Raw genomic sequence first — 24,356 nt, forward strand, 5'->3', positions numbered from 1 at the left:
CCCCCTCTCACTGTCTGCAGCCAGTTGTGAGAAGACAGTGCCCACAACACTTACCACTTCTCATTATCTGCAGCCAGTTGTGAGAAGACAGTACCCACAACACCTACCCTTTCTCACTGTCTGCAGCCAGTTGTGAGAAGACAGTACCCACAACACCTACCCTTTCTCACTGTCTGCAGCCAGTTGTGAGAAGACAGTACCCACAACATTTACCACTTCTCATTATCTGCAGCCAGTTGTGAGAAGACAGTACCCACAACACCTACCCTTTCTCACTGTCTGCAGCCAGTTGTGAGAAGACAGTACCCACAACACTTACCCCTTCTCACTGTCTGCAGCCAGTTGTGAGAAGACAGTACCCACAACACCTACCCTTTCTCACTGTCTGCAGCCAGTTGTGAGAAGACAGTACCCACAACACTTACCCCTTCTCACTGTCTGCAGCCAGTTGTGAGAAGACAGTACCCACAACACTTACCCCTTCTCACTGTCTGCAGCCAGTTGTGAGAAGACAGTACCCACAACATTTACCACTTCTCATTATCTGCAGCCAGTTGTGAGAAGACAGTACCCACAACACCTACCCTTTCTCACTGTCTGCAGCCAGTTGTGAGAAGACAGTACCCACAACACCTACCCTTTCTCACTGTCTGCAGCCAGTTGTGAGAAGACAGTACCCACAACACTTACCCCTTCTCACTGTCTGCAGCCAGTTGTGAGAAGACAGTACCCACAACACTTACCACTTCTCATTATCTGCAGCCAGTTGTGAGAAGACAGTACCCACAACATTTACCCTTTCTCACTGTCTGCAGCCAGTTGTGAGAAGACAGTACCCACAACACCTACCCCCTCTCACTGTCTGCAGCCAGTTGTGAGAAGACAGTACCCACAACACCTACCCCCTCTCACTGTCTGCAGCCAGTTGTGAGAAGACAGTGCCCACAACACTTACCACTTCTCATTATCTGCAGCCAGTTGTGAGAAGACAGTACCCACAACACCTACCCTTTCTCACTGTCTGCAGCCAGTTGTGAGAAGACAGTACCCACAACACCTACCCTTTCTCACTGTCTGCAGCCAGTTGTGAGAAGACAGTACCCACAACATTTACCACTTCTCATTATCTGCAGCCAGTTGTGAGAAGACAGTACCCACAACACCTACCCTTTCTCACTGTCTGCAGCCAGTTGTGAGAAGACAGTACCCACAACACCTACCCTTTCTCACTGTCTGCAGCCAGTTGTGAGAAGACAGTACCCACAACACCTACCCTTTCTCACTGTCTGCAGCCAGTTGTGAGAAGACAGTACCCACAACACCTACCCTTTCTCACTGTCTGCAGCCAGTTGTGAGAAGACAGTACCCACAACATTTACCACTTCTCATTATCTGCAGCCAGTTGTGAGAAGACAGTACCCACAACACCTACCCTTTCTCACTGTCTGCAGCCAGTTGTGAGAAGACAGTACCCACAACACCTACCCTTTCTCACTGTCTGCAGCCAGTTGTGAGAAGACAGTACCCACAACACCTACCCTTTCTCACTGTCTGCAGCCAGTTGTGAGAAGACAGTACCCACAACACTTACCACTTCTCATTATCTGCAGCCAGTTGTGAGAAGACAGTACCCACAACACCTACCCTTTCTCACTGTCTGCAGCCAGTTGTGAGAAGACAGTACCCACAACACCTACCCTTTCTAACTGTCTGCAGCCAGTTGTGAGAAGACAGTACCCACAACACCTACCCTTTCTCACTGTCTGCAGCCAGTTGTGAGAAGACAGTACCCACAACACTTACCACTTCTCATTATCTGCAGCCAGTTGTGAGAAGACAGTACCCACAACACCTACCCTTTCTCACTGTCTGCAGCCAGTTGTGAGAAGACAGTACCCACAACACCTACCCTTTCTAACTGTCTGCAGCCAGTTGTGAGAAGACAGTACCCACAACACCTACCCTTTCTAACTGTCTGCAGCCAGTTGTGAGAAGACAGTACCCACAACATTTACCACTTCTCATTATCTGCAGCCAGTTGTGAGAAGACAGTACCCACAACACCTACCCTTTCTCACTGTCTGCAGCCAGTTGTGAGAAGACAGTACCCACAACACTTAACACTTCTCATTATCTGCAGCCAGTTGTGAGAAGACAGTACCCACAACACTTACCACTTCTCATTATCTGCAGCCAGTTGTGAGAAGACAGTACCCACAACACCTACCCTTTCTCACTGTCTGCAGCCAGTTGTGAGAAGACAGTACCCACAACACTTACCCCTTCTCACTGTCTGCAGCCAGTTGTGAGAAGACAGTACCCACAACACTTACCACTTCTCATTATCTGCAGCCAGTTGTGAGAAGACAGTACCCACAACACCTACCCTTTCTCACTGTCTGCAGCCAGTTGTGAGAAGACAGTACCCACAACACTTACCCCTTCTCACTGTCTGCAGCCAGTTGTGAGAAGACAGTTGTCCTTAAAAGTTCTGTTAATGAAAAAAGTAGAAGTAAAATAAAACCACCCATACGTCTCCAAACCTCCACTGTTAAAAGTTCTAATAGTTCCTAAAGTATAAAAAATAATAATAATTGTTTGTTTGTTTGTAACTTTCATGCAAAGCTACACAAGGGCTATCTGTGCTAGCCGTTCCTAATTTTGCAGTGTCAGACTAGAAGGAAGGCAGTTAGTTATCACCACCCACTGCCAACTCTTGGGCTACTCTTTTACTAACATATAGTGTAACTCACCCACTATTCTTAATTTCTATAATAGTTTTTATGGAATATAGTTTCCATTCAAGAAGAAAAAAATATGGAGGATAAAGTTAGGGTGGTGTTATTTTATTTGTACTTTTGATATTAAAGAACTTTTAAAGGTAACTGTCTTCCCACAACTGGCTGCAGACAGTGAGGGACAGTACCAGTTGAGACACTGTGTTCATAATTCATGATGATGAGTAACCTACTTGAAGTAAAAATGTATTCTAAACACAACTGGTATGGGTATTGAAACTTTATTAAAATAAAGTACAGAACAATGTCTCGACCTTCTTATGTCATCTTCAGGTTAACAAAAGTTAGAAGATGACTTGAAAGGTCAAAATGTTGTTCTGTACTTTATTTTAACCAGCTGACTTGACATACATTGTGGGTATAAACTCTCAATGCCACATCCTTAATTATGTTTCCATATTTGCTGATTGGTTGTTCATCTGTGTTTGGATTTTGTCTGTTAGATAGGATACCCACAGTGTTTTAAGGAGCTATCACCACAGGCAGTTTCAAGCATCATAAAATAGTTTTAAGGCTTATCTTATATTATGTTCATTACTGTTTTATAGTGGTAATTTATATTGCCTCTTAACAACTAATGTCATTTATATGATATTAGTTTGAAACTGTTTCTTTTGTTATATGTATACAAATATATATTTATAGAACTAACACTGATGTATACTCACAAACATTGAATACATGATCAACAGAAAATAATAAACAAACATCAGCATATCATCTGATATTACCTTGTAGGGCTTACTTTAGGAGAATGTACAGAAAACAGTAAAACAAATGTCATCATGCGATCTGATATTACCTTGTAGGGCTTACTTTAGGAGAATGTACAGAAAATAGTAAAACAAATGTTAGCATACGACCTGATATTACCTTGTAGGGCTTACTTTAGGAGAATTTACAGAAAATAGTAAAACAAATGTCAACATACAATGTGATATTACCTTGTAGGGCTTACTTTAGGAGAATTTACAGAAAATAGTAAAACAAATGTTAGCATACGACCTGATATTACCTTGTAGGGCTTACTTTAGGAGAATTTACAGAAAATAGTAAAACAAATGTCATCATGCGATCTGATATTACCTTGTAGGGCTTACTTTAGGAGAATGTACAGAAAATAGTAAAACAAATGTCAACATACAACCTGATATTACCTTGTAGGGCTTACTTTAGGAGAATGTACAGAAAACAGTAAAACAAATGTCAACATACGATCTGATATTACCTTGTAGGGCTTACTTTAGGAGAATGTACAGAAAACAGTAAAACAAATGTCAACATACGATGTGATATTACCTTGTAGGGCTTACTTTAGGAGAATCTGTACTGCCAATACTACCCACCAGGGTGGCCGTACTTGTGGTACTGCTCATGTTTGTGGGGGTACTGAGGCCACTGACTTCGGGGGTTAGGGTATCACATGAGTGGGAGGATTGGACGGAAGATCCAGGAATTGCTAAGAGATCGCCCTCGACCTCGTCTTCTTCAACTTTCTCATCCGAACCATTCACTAACTTCTGTTGTGCAGTTCTAACAGCGAGTTCTGGGGTTGATGGGAGAAAAACGGGGACTGTCAAAGGTTCCGGAGATACAGGTGAAGTCTCACGGATACGCTTCAAATTTTGTTCCTTTTGGTCTTCCTCAACTTCAAGAAGTTAACAAAAAAACAAACAACCACTTGTAAAGAAATACACCAAATGTTAACACACAAATAATCACTTGTGAAGAAATACACCAAATGTTAACACACAAACAACCACTTGTGAGGAAATACATCAAATGTTAACACACAAACAATCACTTGTGAGGAAATACACCAAATGTTAACACACAAACAACCACTTGTGAGGAAATACACCAAATGTTAACAAACAAACAACCACTTGTGAGAAAATACACCAAATGTTAACACACAAACAACCATTTGTGAGGAAATACACCAAATGTTCACACACCAACAACCACATGTGATGAAATACACCAAATGTTAACACACAAACAACCACTTGTAAGGAAATACATCAAATGTTAACACACAACCAACCACTTGTGAGAAAATACACCAAATGTTAACACACAAACAACCACTTGTGAGGAAATACACCAAATATTAACACACAAACAACCACTTGTGAGGAAATACACCAAATGTTAACAAACAAACAACCACTTGTGAGGAAATACACCAAATGTTAACAAACAAACAACCACTTGTGAGAAAATACACCAAATGTTAACACACAAACAACCATTTGTGAGAAAATACACCAAATGTTAACACACAAACAACCACTTGTGAGGAAATACACCAAATGTTAACACACAAACAACCATTTGTGAGGAAATACACCAAATGTTAACAAATAAACAACCACTGGTGAGGAAATACACCAAATGTTAACACACAACCAACCACTTGTGAGAAAATACACCAAATGTTAACAAACAAACAACCACTTGTGAGGAAATACACCAAATGTTAACACACAAACAACCACATGTGATGAAATACACCAAATGTTAACACACAAACAACCATTTGTGAGGAAATACACCAAATGTTAACACACAAACAACCACTTGTGAGGAAATACACCAAATGTTAACAAATAAACAACCACTTGTAAGGAAATACACCAAATGTTAACACACAAACAATCACTTGTGAGGAAATACACCAAATGTTAACACACAAACAACCACTTGTGAGGAAATACACCAAATGTTAACAAATAAACAACCACTTGTGAGGAAATACACCAAATGTTAACACACAACCAACCACTTGTGAGAAAATACACCAAATGTTAACACACAAACAACCACTTGTGAGAAAATACACCAAATGTTAACACACAAACAACCACTTGTGAGGAAATACACCAAATGTTAACACACAATCAACCTCTTGTGATGAAATACACCAAATGTTAACACACAACCAACCACTTGTGAGAAAATACACCAAATGTTAACACACAAACAACCACTTGTGAGAAAATACACCAAATGTTAACACACAAACAACCACTTGTGAGGAAATACACCAAATGTTAACACACAACCAACCACTTGTGAGAAAATACACCAAATGTTAACACACAACCAACCACTTGTGAGAAAATACACCAAATGTTAACACACAAACAACCACTTGTGAGAAAATACACCAAATGTTAACACACAAACAACCACTTGTGAGAAAATACACCAAATGTTAACAAATAAACAACCACTTGTGAGGAAATACACCAAATGTTAACACACAAACAAATAACATCTTGTGATGAAATACACCAATAATCTGAAAATTAACTGAAAACTGCTGAAGCTCATTCTGAGGTGATCACTCAGATTTCCAATATAAAATAATGTTACATTGTAGCTTATATAATATTTTGTAATAAACTGTCTAAAATATTAAATCAGTTATACACCCTCTCAGATTAACACTTGTGAAGAATATTCTTTATTACTAATACTGTTTAATAAACAGACGTACTACTTGTGTTAGTTTAGACTTGTATAAAATCAAACACTAATGAATTGTTGTATTTCTTGTAATCCAACTGATATTTGACTGATGTTGGTCTGGGGGAGACGTTCCTTCAAACATGTTAACACGTTTGGAATACCTTATTACCAAATCTATAGAAACATCCAGGTAGAATGGATACCTCATAATAATGAAAAATAGCTTATATTCTGTGTGCAGGAGCTGTCTGAAGTCTAGAAGATAGTGATATTTTGGTTTCCACACTGAAGCCTTTATCAAGAAATTCTGCCTGTTGCACAAGCACATTCTACCCAGTAAAGGCCCCACTAAGGCCTTTATCAAATGCCTTCTGCCCATTGTAGATCTAATTAACACCAGTAATGTTCACTTTCTGAACAGTCTTTAAAATAAAGTTGTTAATACGTACAAATTTAAGTAGATATAAAACATGTTATACTTTTCTTTGGTTGTTTCTAATTACACATCCATTCAACATTCTTAGGACTTATACAGTTTTCAAAATGTTAGCATTCACTGCTATTACTTAAAAGTTAACAATAACATATATTACTGTTACTTGTGTAACCTCATACGACCTGTACAGTTTGTAGAACTTACATTTTCTGTAACTAAGACGCCAGTGCTGCTGATTTCGGAAGGCCTGTAGTTGCTGTGATTGGTGGATTTGTAATAAAGCATCTGAGGTTGACAAGCTGAGCTCTCTCTCTCTTGTTACACTCACATCGGAAACTGTGCTTGCAGTACTGATACGTCTAGTGTAACTGTAGTCAGCATACACTACACCAAGATCTGTCTGGCCACCTTCTCCGGGTATGGCATCTAAAGAACTGACAAGCAGAACAGAACTCGTGTATCTTAGTCATGTCACGTACAGCCAGATGGAATACTAAAGAACAAGTGTACCTTCATAACATTTGGGTTACAAGAAACCTACAGATATCCTGCTGTACCAAAACATCATCTCAATATATCAATGTATTTGTAAGATGTGAACAACATTAAATACTGTTTAACTAGTAGAACGAACACAACGAGACGTGCAACATAAAAATATTAGAGACATGAAGGGATATGATTATCTAACTTATATTCAGGATACAACATAGGTGCATTTAGGTAAGGTATACAAAAAGAAAATCCAAACACCAGAACCAAATTTCTGAGCGATAATCCTATAGACCCAGAGAATTGACACCAAAGTATTCCTGTTGAGAGAACAACTATGTAGGTTTTTCAAAATAAAGAAATATTTTCCCTTATATTTAGTTTCATTCATACATTTATTGGGCTATCTGTAAACTCCATTTTCATAAAATCAATGGTTAACTAATCCATCAGCCATAACATAATAGTCTAATCCAAATTCCATTGTACCCTGTGGAGTCCTGTAGAGATGATCCCATCATGTTCAACTGAAGTTCAGGGTTGTAGTGAACCTTCTTAAGAGCCTTCAGAACAGTGGCGGCATCTGTGAACACCGCACGTAAGGAGAAATGTGTTGAGAAAGTCAATGCTAAGGAACCGCAGGTCAGTCAACCTTTCAAACAATCTTTCAGGACTGGCATAGCGTATCTGACCAACAAAACAAAACTGCGTGAGTGACGAAGATCTCAAAATTCCACACTTTTTACTGCGATTTTGATAGATACATAAGCACCCAAATCCAAAATATTTTGGTTAAGAAAACTAAATTTATACATATATAAAAAACTCAACTCTGTTGTTAGCTCTTTTATAAACATCATATACAAGACCCTAACTTGTTGGTCAAGTATTCTGAATTTAGTAAACATAGGTAAACGTCAATGGTTTATAAACAGAAAATGAGTTTACAACACCCAAAATACATACAATGAAACGTATTATAAACATATAAAAAATATATATATTTTCTTATCTATTACACAAAAGGCATTGTAACATGAACATTTTAAGAAGATATATTTTATTTTATTTATAAAATAAATATATTTTATAAAGATCACAGCTTGGTTTTTGTGTATAAAATATATTTATTTGGACTTACAATGTGTGTGTGTGTGTATGTGCATATACATATTACTCAGACACTGAAAGTGCCATGGTACATATACATATTACTCAGACACTGAAAGTGCCATGGTGCATATACATATTACTCAGACACTGAAAGTGCCATGGTACACGTTTGGTTATATTCAATAGAGCCTAGACTGTTAATGTAGTTGTGTCTGTTTACTGTCTGAGTAAATAACCAGACCATATGAATAAAGAAATAAGATAAAGTAGGGTTTGAACCCGGGGTTCTACTGAAATACAGAAAACTAACCTGTGGTAACATGCATGACTTCAGAGTACACCTTAAAAACTAAGATAAGGTAGGATTTGAACCCGTGGTTCTACTGAAACACAGAAAACTAACCTGTGGTAACATGCATGACTTCAGAGTACACCTTAAAAACTAAGATAAGGTGGAATTTGAAACTAACCCGTGGTAGCATGCATGACTTCAGAGTACACCTTAAAAACTAAGATAAGGTGGAATTTGAGCCCGTGGTTCTACTGAAACACAGAAAACTAACCTGTGGTAACATGCATGACTTCAGAGTACACCTTAAAAACTAAGATAAGGTAGGATTTGAACCCGTGGTTCTACTGAAACACAGAAAACTAACCTGTGGTAACTTGCATGAGTTCAATGTCCGGCTAAACCGGATGTCTGTATCATCTTTAAAAAGACGAGGGTCATTTCTAGAGAAATAAAACAAATAAATTCATGATATTTTATACAGTTAGTTACTGTTGTAAATGGTTAACACCCGAGAACTAGGACTTGGCTTTCATATGAATGTTATTCACGTTATCGGATAAAGTACATACGTACTACATTAACACAAACAACAAAGGTCATTTTGAGATATTCATACACTTGCTACAGACATCCTGAGATACTTTAACTAATGTTTCATAAAATATATTTCCCGTAAAACAGAAACAATGTTCAAAACGAAATTATTTGAGTTAAACTTAAAACGTATGAACCTAATTTAAAGTAAAAACTGTAACACTAACACTAAACTAAGAGACGAATTTTATAAAACAAATTCATAAAAATAAAAAATGAAACAAAATTGTGACGCTAACTTAAAAAACAAAAACGTAACTCTCAGTTTGTTTGGGAATTTCGCACAAAGCTACTCGAGGGCTATCTGTGCTAGCCGTCCCTAATTTAGCAGTGTAAGACTAGAGGGAAGGCAGCTAGTCATCACCACCCACCGCCAACTCTTGGGCTACTCTTTTACCAACGAATAGTGGGATTGACCGTCACATTATACACCCCCACGGCTGGGAGGGCGAGCATGTTTAGCGCGACGCGGGCGCGAACCCGCGACCCTCGGATTACGAGTCGCACGCCTTACGCGCTAGGCCATGCCGGGCCATCGTAACTCTCAGACAAACTTAAAAATGGAGTCGTATAATTAACTTACAATCGAAGTATTATTTAATTAGTTTTCTTTGTTCACTTTACAGAAGAAATTTCGCGCAAGCTACTCGAGATCTATCTGCGCTAGCCGTCCCTAATTCAGCAGTGAAAGACTAGAGGGAAGGCAGCTAGTCATCACCGCCCACCGCCAACTCTTGGGCTTGTACCAACGAATAGTGGGATTGACTGTCACATTATATAAAGCCCCCACGGCTGAAAGGTTGAGCATATGTGGTGTGACGGGGATTAGAACCCGCGACCCACAGATTACAAGTCGAGTACCTTAACCACCTGACCATGACGGGCCCAAAAGCACTATAGCGAAGATATTGTTAATTTATATATATCTAAATACATATTCATATATTTACCTTGTTAATTCAAGTAAAGCTATAGGACGCGGATAACCATTAAATTACTAGTTGAAGTGTTAAATAACATTGTTATATTATTAACATATTATTCTTTGAGTGCTTGTGGTTGGCGGAACATTTGAAACCAAGGGCGAAAAGGTCTAAACTCGCAGAGGGCGCGCACAACATAACCGGATATTGACCACGACATGTCTTGGAACCAACATACCTACCATTTGTAATAACATTCATGAGACTGGATATTTGTATTTAACGTTATTTTTAATTTGAATATTTCTGATTTCGAGTCACAGACGTACAGTCAAAGGTTTTCTACGATAATTACTTGAAATACGAAATGGTCAAGTTAACAGACACGTGGGGAAAATGTCTGTTTATCAAAAAGGTTGCAGCTTTATGCGAGAGGAACTGGTTTTTGTTTGTTTGTAGCTAAGCACAAAGCTACACAATGGGCTACCTGTAACGTGCCCACCACAGATATTGAAACCTACTAGAGGTGCTTAAAAATAGGATTTCTCTTTACAGACAAAGAAATCATCATTTTGACAATGTAAATTAAACCAAGTACGACACTTTGTAACAAACAGTTTGACAATTTTTTAGTAACGGATATTTTAATTTTTATATTAACACATTAGATTTTCTGTGAAATACAGTACAGAAAGTTCGGTACACTTATTATTATTTCCTTGCTGTTACAGCGCCCTCAGTGGCTTACTATTAAGACTCTAGGCTCATATCACTATAATTTGGGTTTCGATACATGCAATGGTCACAGTTAATTGTGGAGCTTTGTGTCTAATAACAAACAAAAGCTCTTAAAGCACCATCTTGTGGGAGTTAGTAATAATAAGAATAAAATATTCTTATGACCCCCTGAGTCCGTAGAGGATCCATTATTGACTATACTTATAGTATTATACTGGAAGGTTTATTGTACATTTAACCATAACTTTAAACAATAATTAATATTAAGTAAACTAGCATGAAAAACAATAGAAATTATTTACAGTAGTAACAGAATAAAATAAATATTATAGGTTGTGTCTTAATATCAGCTATGACAACATCATTTCTCTTTTATATAACAAACGATCACCAAATAAAAAGTAATTATAAACAGAAAAAAAGAATTATTATCTATACAGATGCTTTACCTGAATACACTTGTGACTCTTTGATTATTCATTTATGGAAACTAATATTTGGACATTTATAATAAAATTTAACCTTTATTGGAATTATTAGCACTTCTCACAAATAAGTGTTAAACCTAAAGCTATCTTATGCATTTATAAGTGATTTTTATGTACTTAAAATTATAGGAAAACTAACAAAAAGTAAACCGAATGAAGGCACAGTGGATCGGCGATAAGTCTGAGGGTTTATAAACTACAACATAAAGAGTTCGAACCCTAACTTGGCACGGCGCAGAGAATATATCGACTAGCTGTGCTTTTAAACAAACGTTTTCGTCTCGACTCTTTTCTTATAAACAATATTATCATTGTTTTTGTCTTTTTCGTTTTTCGTTTGCGTCTTTTAGACGAACTGTTTTAACATTAGACCAAGACTAACATTTTCGAACCTAAGAACAGTTAGGACTAAAAATACTTAGGCGGCTATGTCACCATCTGGTGTCTTTTCTGGAATAAGGAAGTCGCTTTACCTTATAGAATGGGGCATAGTCACTGACGAGGAGTCGCTCATGGTTCCATGGAACAAATCGTTGAAATGTACGTTGTCAATACACTAAAGAAAACACAGTAAACCGTAAAACTTCTGGAAAACTATCACATTCGTTTGTCTGACTTAAACATCTTCGCTAGATATGTTTATTAAAAAACGTATTAAGAATAAGAAATCGTTTATACAAAAATTTCATTCGTGAAAATCCAAGATCTATTTAATTTAAAACAGCTAATAAATAAACATTTCAACATGAAACAGCTGCTATAATACTGAAACAATCTTTCAACTATAACACAACAGACAACACCCTTCGTGCTCTACAGAACTCAGGTAACCGTTTAGTAACGGGAACATATGCTTTGATACAGCGGATAACGGTGACTGTTGGTTCAGTAGGGTTGAGACAACAGCTTTTCTTCCCCACATCATGAGAGTTCCATCACTTTGACGTAATACTGACGTAATTTCCTTTACAACCATTATTCTACGTCTGATTTACCTGACTGATATCGCTGGTCCATGCCGCTTTCTCTTGCATTGTTGGAGCTACAAGGTGAATGGTGACCGGTGGGCTGTTCTTAATATCCACAATAATCTTGAAATCTAGTCCACCATAATCTTTTTGCCCACCAGCACCACTAGATGCCGCCACACTGCTAATTTCACTGAGGCCACTAGACTGGCTCGAAGCAGAACTAAGAGATCCTTCTGAATGAAGACAAGAAATTCACCTGTTGGATTTTTGTGGCAACTTCACTGATTTACACAGTTAAATAATGTAATCTAACAACAAACTTTCTTCTCACACTAACTACTAAAATAATTTATTTGAATACACGGAAAAGATAAATTTTTCTGATAAGGTGACATGTTACAGATCTTAACGTTGATTTAAAGTAATACCTGTACGTTCTAATATTTGATGTAACAAAAATAGTATTGTAATTTACAGATTATTTTAATTTACATGTCAGCTAGAGAGAACGCGACAGTTAAATCTAGTAAGTTTATGAAATTAATTATAAAATCCTAGAATATTCATGAATTTGATTTTGAGAGGCTACATTATATATATAAAGAATATTTTTTAGTATTGCGTCAGTTTTCAACTATTAATAGTGCCAGTCAAAGTGAAGAATACACGTAGTTGTTAGTTATCGTGTTTATTCAGTTACTCAATTAAATTAGCTTTGATGTACGAGTAGAGGTATTTAAAGAACTGAGGCGCAGGCCCCGTTTTCGAGCGCCTAGCGACGTATCTGAGCTAGTGTACTTCTATTGGAATATAAACGTTTTTGAAGTTAGGCCTACAACTGCATAGAAGTGATAGTAGTCTGTTGCAAACGTTAAAAGACAAATAAAATATTTTATTATAGTTACATGGACTGGAGTTTGTATTAGCTTACAAAATAACTTAAAGTAACCTACCCAACGATAAAAGCATTACACAAATAGTCTTGAGTTTATTTTACATAAATAAAAAGCGGTAGTCCTCTACAAATAATATGAATATCGCTGCATTATAATTTAGAATTGTTGTAAACTTGCTAACAGTTAATATGTAGATGCAGCATCGTTTTCCAGAATATACGAGGTGTGATCAAAAAGGTCTAAGACTTCACTGTTATTCCGAAGAATAATGTACATACATCAGTATTATATGCTACCCCCTTCAAAGTAATCTCCCCCAGCTGATACACCCTTGTTCCAACATTCCTCCTGTTTCCGGAAGCAATGCTGGAAGTCTTCAGTTGTTATGTGACTAAGTTCTGCTTTCATATTGTTATGGATGGTTGGAATGGCATCAAATCTCTTCCCTTTCAACTTAATTTTGATTTTTTGGAACAGAAAAAAATCACACGGGGTAAGATCGGGAGAATAAGGGGTGTGTGGTATTACAAGAATATTCTTTTCTGCCAAAATAATCTTAAACAGATACAGCAGTGTGTGAACACGTGTTGTCATGATGAAGAAACCAGTGACCATTCTCCCACAGCTCGCCTGACATGATCCACGTGAAATATCCAGTTCATCAGAAATTTCACGGACAGTTAATCGTCTATCACTTCTTTCACCTTAGCAACCGTTTTATCAGTGGACGATATCGACGGTCGTCCAGCACGTGGGTCATCTTTGACCAATATCCGGCCATCTTAGAAGCGTTTTATCCACTGATAAACGCTATCCTTACTTAAGCAGTCATCACCAAAAGCAGTTCTTAACATTCAGTGGATTTCTTTCCTCCTTTACCATTTTTCACACAAAACTTGACGCAAACACGTTGCTTTCTGTCCATTTTTATTAACAGGGACAAGAGATATGCCTGTCTTTGAACACGTTTTATGCAACACAGATTTAAGGTCTGGAGAAATGGCTTGTTCGTAAGGTAAACCACTATTTGAACTTTCTACACACTTCAGTGAAGCTCACTGCCTCTGTACTGGCACCTGCAACAGAAGAAGTCTTAGAATCTTTTGATCAGACCTCGTGCACGTCCTTACCACCGTCTTCCACAGTGAACTGGAACTGATCGTTTGGATCTTCTACGAGAGTAGCATCAGCAAGTGGAATCTTTCCAACATTCTGAAACACCAAAATGCAAACTTAATAAAATAAAAATACGTCTCAGGAGAAAAAAAAAATATCTACAATACTCGAGTATAATGAAACTATTACGTCATCACATATTTAACATTTTGTAAATCTACTTTTCACCAATATTTTTATTGTTATTTAAAAAAACAATCCTTTGTATAGAAGTAAAAGTTTGATTTGTTTGTTTTTGAATTTCGCGCAAGAGCTATCTGCGCTATCCGTCCCTAATTTAGCAGCGTAAGACTAGAGGGAAGGCAGCTAGTCATCACCATCCACCGCCAACTCTTGGGCTACTCTTTTACCAACGAATAGTGGGATTGACCGCCACATTATAACGCCTCCACGGCTGAAAGCGCGAGCATGTTTGGTGTGACGAGGATTCGAACGCGTGACCCTCGGATTACGAGTCGAGCGCCTTAACCACCTGGCCATGCCGGGCCCAAACAGACAAAAAAAGAAATAGAACTGAAAACAGATGAGTTTATTAATCTTAATTTCGATCTTTTTACATAGAAAGTAAGACAACTTAAAAAATACAAACATATGAAAGAGATTTGCTTCCTCTGCGTTTTTCATCGCAGATTCTGACAAAATTACGAAGACATGAACTACTCGGAACAAACGAGAAAAACTACAAATTCTCGTGCGAACCACACTGCAAAAGGATGAAACAAAATATGAGAATTATATGACATAACTAAAATAATCCTGTGTCGGATTACATTCAGGGTTTCAAAGATAGTTCATACAACTTTATCATCATTTTATAATTGAAGCAAACAAACCAGTAGATAAATAAAGTGGCTGATATACAGGCCTAAAAACAGACGGAAAGATCAACAGACTCGCAAAGCAAATTACCTCTGTTATTTATAACACTAAGGATGCATGCAAACTCTGACATCAAACACAAAATCTGGAAGTATTTTTAGAATGTAAAAGCTAAACTAAAAACTGACATAAGCACATGCGGCGTGTAAACACAATCATGCTACCTCTACCAAGTGTAATTTTCCAGATGACGTTCTAGTGCACAACAAAATATGATTAGTGAAGAGAAAACACTGCTGCACGCATTCTCTCACTCGAGGGCGCTGCAATCGGGATTTGTCAGTCCCTAGGTTGCGAATAACACTTCCTGCAAAAAATGGTAGTTTGAAAATTATATCATTTTACAATAATAACGAAAACCTAACTTAACACTAGTCGACGTTCAAGCTTTACTTTTGAAGAAATTCATTTTCATTATAACGCTTTTCTACGTATACCAATCATATATACATAAATTACTTTTAAACATTTATTCTTAGTTCTAAATATTTACATACGACCAAAACAACGGAAATCATCAACCATAAAAATATCACAATATTCTAAATACAACCAATAACAAACTGCCGTTCTGGGCTACAACCAATAACAAACTGCCGTTCTGGGCTACAACCAATAACAAACTGCCGTTCTGGGCTACAACCAATAACAAACTGCTGTTCTGGGCTACAACCAATAACAAACTGCTGTTCTGTGACCACAATTATCTAATCGACAAATATGTAGTTAATATCCAATAAGATTTGTTAATTGGCGAAACTCATTTAATCCGCTAAATATAAATATCCAGTTCATCTAGGTACCTTTTCATATCAAATGTTCCAACCCTCACCTTGTCTTACAAATATATAGGTAAAAGTTTACACTACATATTTAGTAATACCCTCACCTTGTCTGACAAATACATACGTAACGTTTTACACCACGTATTTAGAAATACCCTCATCTTGTCTAACAAATACCTAGATAACATTCAATATCATATGATAATAATACCCTCACCTTGTCTAACAAATATATATGTAACATATTATACCACGTATTTAGTAACACACTCACACTGTCTAACAAACACTTAGATTACATTTCACACTACGTAGTAATACCCTCACCTTGTGTAACAAATACATAGGTAACATTTTACATCACATGTTTAATAATACCCTCACCTTGTGTAACAAATTCATAGGTAACATTTTACAAAACGTATTTAGTAATACCCTCATCTTGTCTAACAAATATACAGGTAACATTTTACATCACATGTTTAATAATACCCTCACCTTGTCTAACAAATATACAGGTAACATTTTACATCACATGTTTAATAATACCCTCACCTTGTCTAACAAATACACAGGTAACATTTTACATCACATGTTCAGTAATACCCTCACCTTGTCTAACAAATATACAGGTAACATTTTACATCACATGTTTAATTATACCCTCACCTTGTCTAACAAATATACAGGTAACATTTTACATCACATGTTCAGTAATACCCTCACCTTGTCTAATAAAAACCTGGTTGACATCTAGCAAAATGTCACATCCTCCACTTATCATTCTTTCAATCGCTAGATTCTTCCGGATGTTTTCCGTTTCACTTACCTCATCATGCATTTGCTGTAAAATACATCACGTGAAGTCTTCTTAATAGGACCATACATTAACTTCGTGTAAATACTTTATATTATAAAATACAGTCATCACGTAAAGTTTTCTAAATACGACCATACATTAACTTCGTGTAAATACTTTATATTATAAAATACAGTCATCACGTGAAGTTTTCTAAATAGGACCACACATTAACTTCGTGTAAACACTTTATATTATAAAATACAATCATCACGTGAAGTCTTCTAAATAGGACCACACATTAACTTCGTGTAAATACTTTATATTATAAAATACAGTCATCACGTGAAGTTTTCTAAATAGGACCATACATTAACTTCGTGTAAATACTTTATATTATAAAGTACAGTCATCACGTGAAGTCTTCTAAATACGACCATACATTAACTTCGTGTAAATAATTTATATTATAAAATACAGTCATCACGTGAAGTTTTCTAAATAGGACCACACATGAACTTCGTGTAAATACTTTATATTATAAAATACAGTCATCACGTGAAGTTTTCTAAATAGGACCATACATTAACTTCGTGTAAATACTTTATATTATAAAATACAGTCATCACGTGAAGTCTTCTAAATACGACCATACATTAACTTCGTGTAAATAATTTATATTATAAAATACAGTCATCACGTGAAGTTTTCTAAATAGGACCACACATTAACTTCGTGTAAATACTTTATATTATAAAATACAGTCATCACGTGAAGTTTTCTAAATAGGACCACACATTAACTTCGTGTAAATACTTTATATTATAAAGTACAGTCATCACGTGAAGTCTTCTAAATACGACCATACATTAACTTCGTGTAAATAATTTATATTATAAAATACAGTCATCACGTGAAGTTTTCTAAATAGGACCATACATTAACTTCGTGTAAATAATTTATATTACATGCTCTGCCTCTAATTAATTTTAGCCGCTTCTATTACTTATCTAAAACTTAAAAACAACATAAATACTGATTTGTCACCTTCTGGGTGAAAACTGAAATAAGAAACGTAAGTTATCTAACTTTATCACGAGCATACTTAAGACTCATTGATGTTACAACACAGAAACAAGTAATGTTACCCGAGAAAGGTCTTCTAGTTTGGTACGAGCGGTCTCCAAACTTTTCCTTTCCACATGGTTATGTGGGGTATGAGCGAGGAGTTCGTGTAGGGTGATGATATAGCGAGGAATCTACAAAGAACATGGACAGCTTTTTTTAGGCTTAATAATGCTGAGGGTTCGCTAGCATAACAATAGATATAGTATTGAAAAATATACACACATTTTACTAACACGAGCCAATGCTTCAATAAAGAATTATACATAAATTTGCAATCTCTCACACCTTATTCCCTGCTCTCAAATTCCATTGTATTATTTCACACGATATTCTATATTTTCCATACCTTCACATCGAGTTCTGTATCTTCACAAGGCCAGCATGGCCAGGTGGTTAAGGCACTCGACTCATAATCCTAGGATCACAGGTTCGAATCCTTGTTACACCAAACATGCTTGCCCTTTCAGCCGTGGGGGCGTTATAAGTGACGCTTAATTCCACTATTCGTTTGTAATAGAGTAGCCCAAGAGTTGGCGGTGGGTGGTAATGACTACCTGTCTTCCCTCTAGTCTTACATTGCAAAATTAGGAACGGCTAGTGCATACAGCCCTCGTGTAGTTTTGCGCGAAATTCAAAACAAAACCAATCTATATTTTCACACCAAATTCTCTACACAATTTAACCGTGTGTGAACGTTACATTCTCTCTGAATATTTACGTCTTTTCACACTTGGAGGCATCATAATTTCACAATCCAGAAGGAACCGTTTACTTTTGACTGAAAAATATTTCATAAGCCATTATGGAGTATTCTGCTTGTTTGTTTTTGAATTTCGCAATAGCTACTTAAGGGCTATCTGCGCTAGTCGTCCCTAGTTTATTAGTGTAACACTAGAGGGAAGGCAGCTCGTCACCACCACCCACCAATAACTCTTGGGCTATTCTTTTACCAACGAATAGTGGGATTGACCGTCACATTATAACGCCCCCACGGCTGGGAGAGAGAGAGCATGTTTGGCGCGACTCGGGCGCGAACCCGCGATCCTCAGATTACGAAAAGCACGCCTTAACGCGCTAGGCCCAAATTACGAGTCGAACGCCTTACCCCACCTGGCCATTCCGTGCCAAGTATTCTGCTATTCGACTATAATACATTACACAAATTCATCCTAGTTTTTGATTTAAATTCTCGTTTTTTGTAACATTTAACGCTATGATTTCTAAAATGTTTCACATAACATGTTCAGAGTAGTAAACGAAATAATAATTTGTTAATGTTTCTTTATGTAAGAAATCCTTACGTGACGGGAAAAACTGAAATTATTTTCGAAATCTAGAAAGCTGATTTACCATTATTAAAATCAAAACAACTTTTGTGAAGTTTAAATTGGCACGCATATATCAAACCATTGTTACTACACTGTATCTGTAATGTACTGTTGAAGGTTTTATTATTATTACCGCTAGATTTCACTGATGTGTAATTATATCAAACCATTGTTACTACATTGTTTCTGTAATGTACTGTTGAAGGGTTTATTATTATTACCGCTAGGTTTCACTGATGTGTAATTATATCAAACCATTGTTACTACACTGTATCTGTAATGTATTGTTGAAGGGTTTATTATTATTACCGCTAGGTTACACTGAAGTGTAATTACATCAAACCATTGTTACTACATTGTTTCTGTAATGTACTGTTGAAGGGTTTATTATTATTACCGCTAGGTTACACTGATGTGTAATTACATCAAACCATTGTTACTACATTGTTTCTGTAATGTACTGTTGAAGGGTTTATTATTATTACCGCTAGGTTACACTGATGTGTAATTATATCAAACCATTGTTACTACACTGTTTCTGTAATGTACTGTTGAAGTGTTTATTATTATTACCGCTAGGTAACACTGATGTGTAATTATATCAAACCATTGTTACTACACTGTATCTGTAATGTACTGTTGAAGGGTTTATTATTATTACCGCTAGGTTTCACTGATGTGTAATTATATCAAACCATTGTTACTACATTGTTTCTGTAATGTACTGTTCAAGGGTTTATTATTATTACCGCTAGGTTACACTAATGTGTAATTATATCAAACCATTGTTACTACGTTGTTTCTGTAATGTATTGTTGAAGGGTTTATTATTATTACCGCTAGGTTACACTCATGTGTAATTATATCAAACCATTGTTACTACATTGTTTCTGTAATGTACTGTTGAAGGGTTTATTATTATTACCGCTAGGTTACACTGATGTGTAATTATATCAAACCATTGTTACTACACTGTATCTGTAATATACTGTTGAAGGGTTTATTATTATTACCGCTAGGTTACACTGATGTGTAATTATGTCAAACCATTGTTACTACACTGTATCTGTAATGTACTGTTGAAGGGTTTATTATTATTACCGCTAGGTTACACTGATGTGTACTTATATCAAACCATTGTTACTACATTGTTTCTGTAATGTAATGTTGAAGGTTTTATTATTACCGCTAGGTTACACTGATGTGTAATTATATCAAACCATTGTTACTACACTGTATCTGTAATGTATTGTTGAAGGTTTTATTATTATTACCGCTAGGTTACACTGATGTGTAATTATATGAAACCATTGTTACTACATTGTATCTGTAATGTACTGTTGAAGGGTTTATTATTATTACCGCTAGGTTACACTGATGTGTAATTATATCAAACCATTGTTACTACATTGTTTCTGTAATGTACTGTTGAAGGTTTTATTATTATTGCCGCTAGGTTACACTGATGTGTAATTATATCAAACCATTGTTACTACACTGTTTCTGTAATGTATTGTTGAAGGTTTTATTATTATTACCGCTAGGTTACACTGACGTGTAATTATATCAAACCATTGTTACTACACTGTATCTGTAATGTATTGTTGAAGGTTTTATTATTATTACCGCTAGGTTACACTGATGTGTAATTATATCAAACCATTGTTACTACACTGTTTCTGTAATGTACTGTTGAAGGGTTTATTATTATTACCGCTAGGTTACACTGATGTGTAATTATATCAAACCATTGTTACTACATTGTTTCTGTAATGTACTGTTGAAGGGTTTATTATTATTACCGCTAGGTTACACTGATGTGTAATTATATCAAACCATTGTTACTACACTGTATCTGTAATGTACTGTTGAAGGGTTTATTATTATTACCGCTAGGTTACACTGATGTGTAATTATATCAAACCATTGTTACTACACTGTATCTGTAATGTACTGTTGAAGGGTTTATTATTATTACCGCTAGGTTACACTGATGTGTAATTATATCAAACCATTGTTACTACATTGTTTCTGTAATGTACTGTTGAAGGGTTTATTATTATTACCGCTAGGTTACACTCATGTGTAATTATATCAAACCATTGCTACTACACTGTTTCTGTAATGTACTGTTGAAGGGTTTATTATTATTACCGCTAGGTTACACTGATGTGTAATTATATCAAACCATTGTTACTACATTGTTTCTGTAATGTACTGTTGAAGGGTTTATTATTATTACCGCTAGGTTACACTCATGTGTAATTATATCAAACCATTGTTACTACACTGTTTCTGTAATGTACTGTTGAAGGGTTTATTATTATTACCGCTAGGTTACACTGATGTGTAATTATATCAAACCATTGTTACTACACTGTTTCTGTAATGTACTGTTGAAGGGTTTATTATTATTACCGCTAGGTTACACTGATGTGTAATTATATCAAACCATTGTTACTACATTGTTTCTGTAATGTACTGTTGAAGGGTTTATTATTATTACCGCTAGGTTACACTCATGTGTAATTATATCAAACCATTGTTACTACACTGTATCTGTAATGTACTGTTGAAGGGTTTATTATTATTACCGCTAGGTTACACTCATGTGTAATTATATCAAACCATTGTTACTACACTGTATCTGTAATGTACTGTTGAAGGGTTTATTATTATTACCGCTAGGTTACACTGATGTGTAATTATATCAAACCATTGTTACTACACTGTTTCTGTAATGTACTGATAAGGGTTTATTATTATTACCGCTAGGTTACACTAATGTGTAATTATATCAAACCATTGTTACTACACTGTATCTGTAATGTACTGTTGAAGGTTTTATTATTATTACCGCTAGGTTTCACTGATGTGTAATCATATCAAACCATTGTTACTACATTGTTTCTGTAATGTACTGTTTAAGGGTTTATTATTATTACCGCTAGGTTTCACTGATGTGTAATCATATCAAACCATTGTTACTACATTGTTTCTGTAATGTACTGTTTAAGGGTTTATTATTATTACCGCTAGGTAACACTGATGTGTAATTATATCAAACCATTGTTACTACACTGTATCTGTAATGTACTGTTGAAGGTTTTATTATTATTACCGCTAGGTTTCACTGATGTGTAATCATATCAAACCATTGTTACTACATTGTTTCTGTAATGTACTGTTTAAGGGTTTATTATTATTACCGCTAGGTTACACTGATGTGTAATTATATCAAACCATTGTTACTACACTGTTTCTGTAATGTACTGATAAGGGTTTATTATTATTACCGCTAGGTTACACTGATGTGTAATTATATCAAACCATTGTTACTACATTGTTTCTGTAATGTATTGTTGAAGGGTTTATTATTATTACCGCTAGGTTTCACTGATGTGTAATTATATCAAACCATTGTTACTACACTGTATCTGTAATGTATTGTTGAAGGGTTTATTATTATTACCGCTAGGTTACACTGATGTGTAATTATATCAAACCATTGTTACTACATTGTTTCTGTAATGTACTGTTGAAGGGTTTATTATTATTACCGCTAGGTTACACTGATGTGTACTTATATCAAACCATTGTTACTACATTGTTTCTGTAATGTACTGTTGAAGGGTTTATTATTATTACCGCTAGGTTACACTGATGTGTAATTATATCAAACCATTGTTACTACACTGTATCTGTAATGTATTGTTGAAGGTTTATTATTATTACCGCTAGGTTACACTGATGTGTAATTATATCAAACCATTGTTACTACACTGTATCTGTAATATATTGTTGAAGGTTTATTATTATTACCGCTAGGTTACACTGATGTGTAATTATATCAAACCATTGTTACTACACGGTATCTGTAATGTATTGTTGAAGGTTTATTATTATTACCGCTAGGTTACACTGATGTGTAATTAATCCTTTGTTGTGGTTCACTGCTCAAAACGCAATCACTGAAATCAAGAAAACAAAATCACTTTTATAAAATCATTTAAAACATACACTCAGTTTACTATTATACAAATCTGGCATCTGACAATCAGCCATGTGATCTGAGATACAAATAACTCCAGCTTCAGTGTGTACCATGTGTAGTTGTCTTATTAATCGTGTCTCGGTTACAACACTTTAAAACTGAATCACAGAGTTCAAAACGCTCCAACCTCCAGTGGCACAATGGTATGTTTGCGGACTTCTTACGCTAGAATGCGAGTTTCGATACCTATAGTGGGCAGAACACAGATAGCACATTATGTTGCTTTGTACTTAACTTGAAACAAAGTGTCCTTCTTTGCATGAGCCCTGGATACGCTTCAGAGAAGACGTTTGATTTGTTTTTCTCATGTGTAGAGCGATAAGACAAATTGATAGCCAGCTAATCACCACAAACCGTTGCGAAACATGGTTCTAAGTATCTCAAAGTGTCGTTAGTAAAATGTAGAGGTGCTTCCAAAACAATAATATTGCTCACATACCTGGACAAAGCAGACATCCAAAACATGAGAATACGAGCACTACCCACCACTTCTGACTCAATGCAATCTTAGGGTACCAGTTTCGAGATTGATCTAAATGTTCGCAGCAGTAACTGAACACTGTTAACGAACGTCTTAAAAAGTGTGTGTGTTTCTTACAGCAAAGCTACATCGGGCTATCTGTTGTGTTCATCGAGAGGAATCGAACCCTTGATTTTAGCGTTGTAAATCTGTAGACTTACCGCCCTCCTAGCTGGGGATTCTGCTCAAATGGACGGACCAGTGTGTTAAACACGTAGTGACATCATTTTCATAGCTAAACACAAAACATTTAATAAGAAAAGGGTGTCAAGAGCATGTCCATCGGATCAACAACAAATCTCTTCGCACTATGAATAATACGTACTACACCCTGCACTGAGAAAACAGACATTTGGGGAGAACCCGGAGATTGATCCACCCTGTGATGGGTGGTGGACGTATGGTGTGAACAAGAATAACCCTTGTTAAACTTACTGTGGAATAATACCACATCCTACAATTTTACTTA

At 36.1% G+C, this 24,356-nt stretch overlaps 1 protein-coding gene across 1 annotated transcript in view; it reads right to left on the reverse strand.

Moving 5' to 3' along the window:
- The window catches only part of LOC143231746 (ras-specific guanine nucleotide-releasing factor 2-like), a 133,634-nt gene that overhangs the window by 15,322 nt on the left and 93,956 nt on the right, over nucleotides 1-24,356 (reverse strand). Inside the window, 11 exon segments of the mRNA XM_076466378.1 lie at nucleotides 4,098-4,446; nucleotides 6,916-7,145; nucleotides 7,693-7,800; nucleotides 7,802-7,890; nucleotides 8,973-9,048; nucleotides 11,825-11,907; nucleotides 12,347-12,555; nucleotides 14,349-14,430; nucleotides 15,438-15,580; nucleotides 16,785-16,902; nucleotides 18,006-18,116. Coding sequence (XP_076322493.1) covers nucleotides 4,098-4,446; nucleotides 6,916-7,145; nucleotides 7,693-7,800; nucleotides 7,802-7,890; nucleotides 8,973-9,048; nucleotides 11,825-11,907; nucleotides 12,347-12,555; nucleotides 14,349-14,430; nucleotides 15,438-15,580; nucleotides 16,785-16,902; nucleotides 18,006-18,116 — 1,598 coding nt within the window.

Source organism: Tachypleus tridentatus, chromosome 11, assembly GCF_004210375.1.
Source record: "Tachypleus tridentatus isolate NWPU-2018 chromosome 11, ASM421037v1, whole genome shotgun sequence".
Lineage (NCBI taxonomy): Eukaryota > Metazoa > Arthropoda > Merostomata > Xiphosura > Limulidae > Tachypleus > Tachypleus tridentatus.